The following is an 8,973-nucleotide window of genomic DNA, read 5'->3' on the forward strand; positions in this document are numbered from 1 at the left end:
TAAGATAAGTTTGTAACGATTATGTGAAACTCCCTTATATTCTAGCATCAAATTCAAGCATGCAAACTAAGTAGGCCTCCTTAATCAACATACAAGAATAAGTTCTTAATCAAACAGTTAAGTAAATTGCATTCACAATTTATGAAATCACAACTGGAATTAATCAATTCATATCACAAATATAATCATGGTTTCAAAGCCTCCCCTAGCTAAAACGAGTTTAGCCTCTCATGTTCACAGCAAAACAAAGAAAACTTAAATTAAACAATGAAAACAAAAGATAGATTACACCTAAAAACGTTCCCACAATCCAACTTGAATGCAAAAACAGTCCAAGGCTTCTTCTCCTCTCCTTCTTCCTTGCTAGGCTACGATGCAAAGGTTTTGGGGATTAGTTTGGATGTGTTTCTGGGTTAGGAATGGATTTGGGTTGGTAAGGGATTGCTGCAAAGTAGAGGAATGGTGTATGGATGTGTGGTTGAAGGTATGAATACGGGGATGGTGGAGAATGAATGTAGGCTGTGGCTATGAGTGGTGAGAGCTCTCAATGATGACTGAATTCCCTTTATGAATGAATAGAATGTCTCTATGGGTGCGGCAAAGTCTTAGGAAAGATCAATGAGACTTAGCTATTTTGTCCAAGAGCATTGAGGGTCAGAATCTCCTCCAAATAGCAAGTAAGATCAGAAATTAAAGGAAATAGGAAGGTGACATGCGGCAAGAAAAGGGAAAGAGAGATTAAAACCAGAAAATAGGAGAGAAAAGGAATGTAGGGTGCGGCATTGACTAGGATTAAGAGGGAATGTGATCTTGGGACACAAATAGGGAAGAAACAATCCTTTTGCACGGCAAGGATTTAGAATGGAATAGGAATGTGTTTTAAGGTTGAAATTAAGTAAGGATTTAGGCTACCTTGTGTGGCAAGGAATAAGGAAAGGGAAAGGGATACGGCAAAGGCTAGAATGGTGCAAGGAAAGTTTAGTTTGTGTCCTAGAATGCATAAGAGACCTTCAATGTTGCTGGAACTTAGGACATTTAGGATTAGGAAAGGTCAAACCAAAATAGGAAACCTTGGCTTAACTTTCCTACTTCAAGTAGGAAACCTTCTTTGATTAGGAATCCTAACATCTTTAGGTCTTCAATTTTGTCCATTCCTTTTGCTCCAAGCATATGCTATCCATTCCAAGTCCAATTTTGGTCCAAAAGGCTCCAAAATGCACCTTTTTGCTACTTTAGCCATATGGACCTACAAACACACGAAAATAGGTTAAAATACAAAAATAACTATGAACTAACAATATAAATGTAAGAAAACAAGCTAACTAAGTCGCCTAAATATGCTCCTATCAAATGGTGCAGCATAAGCTTGAATTTATAGGCTAGGTTTTGCACAATTTCTGAAGGAAAAGGATTGCACAATCCTAAGGGAAAAAGGTTAAGGTTTGGCAGAAACCAAAGGGAAAGGGATAGGGAATTTCGCCAGAAATTAGGGCTTCTAGAAACTAGGTATTTTGTGGCAGAAATTAGACTTCTAGAAGGGATAAAGGGCAGATTTCTAGAAGAACATAGGCTAAGGGGTGCGGCACCTTTGTAGGAGAGGGATTACAACTCCTAAACCTTCAAGGAATGGCATATATGCGGCACATAAAGGATTAGGCTTCTAGAATCTGAGTTATGTGTTTAAATGTATATCTAATCCCTTCTAAATAGCTAGAATTAAGGCACAAACTGATTGGATAAGATAAGATAGGATGGGATAAGGTTGGTTAGGATAGGATAAGATAAGGTTGGATAATGTTCCTTATTTCTTGTTCTTTCTTTATCTTCTTTGTATTTGAACTTCTTTCTCCATATTTGTAGCATTTCCTAGCATCTCTTGACTTCAATTTCGTCCATCCACTTTGCTCCATGGTTAAGCTATCCAATCCATGCCCAAAACTGCTCCAAATGGCTCCAAAATGCACTTTCTTGCTCCTTTTACCATTAGGACCTACAAACATATGAAAATAGCTTAAAAGACTATAATAAGTAGTAATTAACTAACTAAATGTAAGGAAGCAACATAACTAAGTAGCATAAATATGCTCCTATCAAGTTCCTCTTCTGGAAGTAGATTTGGAGAATGATAATTGAATGTAAGTGGGGAGCAACCTAGTGAAGTACTTTTTTTATCCCACTACACTGGAGATTTTTAAAGAGGCTTCCTTTACTCCCCCAATCTCCATGTGCTTTTCTTATTTTTACAGAAATGAAAACTGAGGTTCAGATCAAAAATATATCCACGTCGTTATTGAGCCAAAGAATGGTTTAGTTTGGTGACCCGGTGCCTTATTGGACATAATACATGGTTGAGTAATTGGGTGACCCCGTGCATGATTGCCCCATAAATAACTTGATTATTGTTTTAGTATAATAGCATTAAGTACACTAATGTCAAGTCTCAAATGGCTTGTGGAAAATCAGTGGCTTTTGAGAACAAGCCCAGTTTTATAGGAGGGAGGAGACAGTGTTTTTTTTGTTTTCAGTCTTGGGTGAAATTAGTCATTGTAGTCGATAAAGCAAAGATGTATCCGTTTTCTTCGTATTTTAAACAAAACCTACTAACCAAACGTTAAATTAACTCTTTAGGTAAAATAAGCAAAGGGTTTTATTTATTGTTATTATAAAAAATGAACGAGAGTCGAACTCATCTTACGGCCGCTTGTACAAAGTAAAGTAAAACTATAAGCATCATATAAATCCGTAAATCAAGTACATAAATTGCATAAACCCTCAAATTCAAGACGAGCAAAGCACTAGCAAGGTCAATGCACTTGTAAACCAATGGTTCGTTAAACAAGTGTGGAACAATTGGTTAAATGGTGGTTGGTGCTTCTCTATAAACTGGGTGGCCACCACGTTCAAGCCTCTAAATCAAGTCAAACAGTATTTTTGTTTTTTTAGATTCTTTCCCTTTTGACTTGGTTTGCGAGTATATGTTTAAATAATAGACGACCAATGAATGACAACTTTTGATCATCTGTGTTTGAATAAAATGCAAGCCACGAACAAGTTCCATAATATTAATTGTTGCTCATCTTCGCGCTTATAAATAAGCTGTCTTCCATAACCATTCCTTAAGTTTCTCTTTTTGTTCATATTTAGCAATATTAACCATTAAAATTCAAACAATGGTTTCTGCTTATTCTTCTTCCAATGTTTCAGCAGTGGTGTTGGGTTTTGTTTTCATGATCAGCACTTCCATGGTTGCCTTTGCTGACAAGTTTTACCAAGATTTCTACATAACATGGGGAGGGGATTATCATGCAAAAATGCTTAACAATGGAGACCTCCTTACTCTCTCTCTCGACAATGTCAGTGGCTCAGCTTTTGAGTCATACAATGAATATCTATATGCAAAGATTGATATACAGATCAAGCTTGTACCTGGAAACTCTGCTGGCACTGTCACTACATTCTATGTAAGTTTCCTGAAAGTTAAATATTATATACAAGTAATTTTATGGGAAACAAATGAGAGGTGTTTTCCATTAAATCACTTAAAGCGACATTTAAGTGATTTTACGGGAGAAAAAAGTGCTTCTTTCCAAAAGTAATCCTAGTCTTTTCTAAATAACTTTCAAATTTAGGATTACACACACACGCACACACACACATGTATTACTCAGTGGTTCTGCAAAATGGGTTTGAAAATGTGTGTCAAAAATAGATATCTCCTGATCTTAACCCATTTTTGACACACATTTTGTGGGGCCAACATTGTAATGCATTTCAACGATTCAACCGTCTATATTTTAGACATTCCCTTAAAGATTATGCCTACCACAAATTACTCAAATCAAAAAAATCTTATGACGTTGGATTAAATAATAGTCATTTTAGTGTTTTTTTTTTTTTTTTGTTTTTTTTTTTTGAACCGTGTATGTTTGAATTCATCATTCATCCATCATCCCTTTCTAAAAAAATAGATAAATTAACCCAAAACTGTTAAGATATTTTTCTGCAATGAAACACTAAAATAATTACCATTTAATCTAGTAATCATATGGTTTCGGATTTGGGTAACTTTTGGTAGACTTGATCTTTCAAGAAAAACTTACAAAATGAACGATTGGATTATTGAAATACATTAAGGAGCGAGCCTACAAAGTATGTCAAAATGTGTGTTAAAAATGAGTATACTCCAATCCTAACCCCGATGTATATATACATATAATGCAAGAGTTTATGTATTAAATTCTGATGTAATTATATGTTTCAGTTATCATCAACTGGGTCATCTCATGATGAGATAGACTTTGAGTTCTTGGGAAACGTTACTGGTAAGCCTTACATTCTTCATACTAACGTGTTCTGCCAAGGCAAGGGTAACAGAGAACAGCAATTCTACCTTTGGTTTGACCCCACTGCTGATTTCCACACCTATTCTATACTCTGGAATCCCCAAAATATTGTGTAAGTGAACATCTATAATGTAGAAAAAAAAAATGTTTTATAAACTACGGTTTTTTAGCATACTAGCTGACCAAAAGGTCTGAACACGTCCTCTTATCATCAATTATTGTCCAAATTTTCCTCCTTTATATTTATTTTCAATTTTCTAATCATATTTTACTGATGCAATTTTTCATAACACTCTCGAATGAAAAAGAGATTATAACATGTATAATAGACTAGTAGATTGTACAACATTTTTTTCCGAGTGAAAAAAATTATTATGATCAAACTGTTAAGTACATGTTACCAGGTGTCTGTGCAATAATTATTATGATCAACTGATGTCAGTAATCATATATGATATCTCCAGCATTATTCTTGATCGACTATCTTATCAATAATTAATTGGGCCCTGTTATAATTATGTGCTAAAATACTCGTGTGTGTATATGTAGATTCTTGGTTGATGACCTCCCAATTCGACAGTTCAAGAACCAGGAGTCGTACGGTATTCCATTCCCCAAAAACCAGGCTATGAGGTTATACTCCAGTCTCTGGAATGCTGATAACTGGGCCACAAGAGGTGGACTTGTAAAAATCGATTGGAGCCAATCGCCCTTCACTGCCTCCTACACGAACTTCAATGCCGATGCTTGCATATGGTCTTATGGTACTTCTTCTTGCGAGTCAAACTCCAATAAAGGAGCATGGTACTGGAAGACGCTTAATTATGCGGATCAAGGGAGGATTCAATGGGTGCAAAAGAATTATATGATTTACAATTATTGCACAGACACAAAGCGATTCCGTCAAGGTATTGCTCCAGAGTGCTATCTTACCAATTTTCCCTAGAGTGGTGACAACTCAGCCCATATATAGCGATTCATTTGGTTTCTGCCTAGGAAGTGTGTCTACCTCTGATTTGATTTGGTCCCAATAAAACATAAACGCACGATTTCTCTTAAAATGTTATAGGCAGTGTGTTTTCCTTCTTTTTGTTTTTCTTTGAACATTGTTTTATTTTTGAAGATTTTGATTCTTCTTGTATGACTATGAGGATGTAGGCGCAAACTGTCAAGCCTTGTAAGAATCTTGTGTTCTTGTTGGGTTGATTTGTTTTGTTAATGTGTTTTGATGGGTATTTTTTCTTTGTTATTATTGTTTGTCAATGGTCATATTTTATCGATAGCAATAGATTTTGTAAGGTGCAATAACAACATATGAATATAATAGTTATTGAGGATGAACTTGTAATGTATACCAAAATCACTCGTTTCTCATTTATATGATACCACGCCCTTAGTTGCAGAAACCAATAGAACAAGAGGAAGTATACACTCAATTTATTGACAAATATGAAAAAAAACAAAACCATCACACTTTAGAGATACATCATACATATAAGCTTAACAATAAAAAGAAAAAATAGAAACAATTACCGTAGACGATCGATAGGCTTGTGCACGAGAACAACGGAGATTTGGATGGAAGATTGTAAGAAGCTCAAAGCAGGCAAGTCATGGTCCTCAACAACTGGGTACAAAAATGCTCTAGCTCTTTTGGCACTCCTCACAAACAAAACGCTTCCATCTTTCATATAATTCCTAATATGCTTAAGAATCTTTACCTTATATTCTTATTCACCCTCACCAAAGCTGCCAAAAATATGCAGTCATATTCTCCAATCTTCTCTCTTAATTTTCACAATATCATTTGTCTCAAACTTCATCCTCTTTGATAGCTCAACGTCCGTAGCCACAATTTTCGAGCCACATCTAGCCTTCTCATCAATATCAAAGTTGTCGAATTGAGTGGCATTGGCCCTGACCCAACAAAGGGTACCTTGTTGGGATGCACCACCCCATTGTCAACGAGAACCTTTTTCTCCAAATTGGCTAGTAAGACATAGTTGCTGTTAGAGGTGGCAAATCAATTCATTGGGTTGTTAATGGATACCCATTAAGACCCATTTATAGAGGTGAATCGGTAACAGTGATGATGGTGTTGGTTGATAGGAGCATATTTATGCGACTTAGTTAGCTTGTTTTCTTGCATTTATGTTGTTAGTTCCTAGTTATTTTAGTATTTTAAGTTATTTTCGTGTGTTTGTAGGTCTAAAGGGCTAAAGTGGCAAGAAAGTGCATTTTGGTGCATTTTGGAGTAGTTTTCTGCATGGAATGAATAGCACATGCATGGAGCAAGGTGGATGGACGAAACTGAAGTTCAAGAAAGGTTAGGAATATGCTAAAGAGATGGAAGAAATTAATTCAAGACTTGGAAGAAAAGGAATCAGCTACAAAGAAGGAAACATGAGTCAAGCTTCCTTATTTTGACTTAGTCAATCCTAATCTTTTCCTACTTAAATTCCAGCTGTTGGGGGGGTTCCTAATTAATTTAGGACACTTAAATATAAGTTCTAGAAGCCCTAATCTCAGTCAAAGAGGGATGTTGCACCTTTCCCTTCTTTCCCTTTCCTTGCCGTGCAAGGAAGTCACTTTCCCTCTCTCCCTAGGTACTGCCGCATATCCCTTACTGATGTGAAATATTCTAACACTCAAATTAAAACCCTATGATTGTAGTATATGAAAGTAGGGATCGTTTTAGGCAGGGGATTAAAAGGGATGCTAATCTACTCAAATTAAACTCTAAAACACTAAACTAGACTCAAAAAGAGAAAACTAGACTCTAACAACTCAAAACAAGCTAAATAGACTCAAAACACACAAACTAAGTTAAATTGACTCGAAACAGACTCTAAGAAGTTATTTGGACGAATTTTAGACTAGTAAGACTCAAAACACTAAATTGGACAGATTTGAACGTGTTTCTAACTAATCTAACACACTTAATTAAAGGGGAGATTGATTTGGATGAAATTAAAGTAAAAACAAACAGATTTAAAGACTCTAAACAATTTGGACGAAATTGGGTGAAATATGGGTGAATGGCTAGCTAGAGGGTTCATCTCCACACATGACACATATGCATACAAATCGATTTCCAGTCATTATTCCTTTAAACCATGAATGACAATGCCCCAAGTTAATTGCATCGCACAACCAACCATCAGATTTTCCTTATTTCATTGAATTGAATGAATACGCATTACAACCAAATTATCTTTCTTAAGTTCCCTATATGAAATGCATGACAAAGATACATATCAAAAGTCATTAAGTTCTATGTAAATCATAAGCATTGACAAGGCATTCATCACTATGAAATGCATGAGATTCCTGCCAAGGATTCACTTAACACGATTGTGACTAGCAACCTCCACTACTTGTGAATATAAGTGAATAACTATTACTTGAAACTCCCTTATATTCTAGCATCAAATTCATGCATGCAAACTAAGTAGGCCTCCTTCATCAACATACAAAAATAAGTTATCAATCAAACAAATAAGTAAATCGCATTCATGATTTATGAAACAATAACTAGAGGAAATCAATTCATATCACATATATGTTCATGGCTTTGAATCCATCTCTAGCTAAAACAAGTTTAGCTCCTCATGTTTGGAATTAAACAAAGATAACTTAAATTGAACATTGAAAACAAAGAATAGAATACACCTAGAAACGCTCCAACAATCCAACGTTTTGAATGGCAAGCATGACTCCAGGTGTGGTGGATGGTGTGGTGTGAAATTGTTGTAAAGGGTGGTGGTTTATGAGTGTTGCGGCATCATGTATTTATAGGGTGAAGGGAAGGCACGAAATTGGGCTAAAAAGTAGAGGAATTAGGACTCCAAATCACCAAAGAACAAGGACACTTTCAATCAGATTCCAAGGAGGACAAGGAATGGTCCTTGTGGCAGATTCTAGAACTTCTAGAAGGGTTACATGTGGCATAAACTTAGGGTACGAAAATAGGGCTTCTAGAACCTGATATTTAGGTGATTTAATGTGAAAATGAGTCCTCTTTGCAGCTGGAATTAACCTAGCAAAAGATTAGGATACGTATAAGATAAGATAAGTGATAGGAGCATATTTAGGCAACTTAGTTAGCTTGTTTTCTTACATTTATGTTGTTAGTTCATAGTTATTTTAGTATTTTGAGTTAATTTCGTGTGTTTGTAGGTCCAAATGGCTAAAGTAGCAAGAAAGTGCATTTTGGTGCATTTTGGAGCAGTTTCAGGTTTGGAATGGATAGCATATGCTTGGAGCAAGGTGGATGGACGAAATTGAAGACCAAAGGAGCCTAGGAATCTACTAAAGAGATGGAAGAAATTAATTCAAGATTTGGAAGTAAAGAAATCAGCCACAAAGAAGGAAACATGAGTCAGACTTCCTTATTTTGACTTTGTTTCCCTAAATCTTTCCTACATAAGTTCCAGCTGCCAAAGAGGGTACCTAATTAATTTAGGACACTTCAAAACAAGTTCTAGAAGCCTTAATCCCAACCAAAGGGGGATGCCGCACCCACCTTACCCTTTTTCCTTCCTTCTCGTGCAAGGGAAACCACATTCCCTTTCCTATTCTTCTTTGCCGCAAGTTTCCTATCCCTTTTCCCTTGGGATTCTGACTTTAA

General features: G+C 35.9%; 1 protein-coding gene and 1 pseudogene across 1 annotated transcript; one reads left to right on the plus strand and one right to left on the minus strand.

Annotated features, from left to right (window-relative positions):
* The first annotated feature begins 3,124 nt into the window (after positions 1-3,124).
* On the plus strand, positions 3,125-5,576 carry LOC137732486 (xyloglucan endotransglucosylase protein 7-like). The gene is made up of 3 exons (XM_068471801.2): positions 3,125-3,461; positions 4,262-4,455; positions 4,893-5,576. The coding sequence occupies exons 1-3, from the start codon at positions 3,171-3,173 to the stop codon at positions 5,287-5,289; spliced, it is 882 nt and encodes a 293-aa protein (XP_068327902.2). The 5' UTR covers positions 3,125-3,170; the 3' UTR covers positions 5,290-5,576.
* A 296-nt stretch (positions 5,577-5,872) lies between these two features.
* LOC148690149 (nicotianamine synthase 1-like) lies at positions 5,873-6,407 on the minus strand (annotated as a pseudogene).
* Positions 6,408-8,973: the final 2,566 nt, after the last annotated feature.

This window comes from Pyrus communis, chromosome 16 (genome assembly GCF_041283825.1).
Source record: "Pyrus communis isolate YQ-2024b chromosome 16, ASM4128382v1, whole genome shotgun sequence".
Classification (NCBI taxonomy): Eukaryota; Viridiplantae; Streptophyta; class Magnoliopsida; order Rosales; family Rosaceae; genus Pyrus; species Pyrus communis.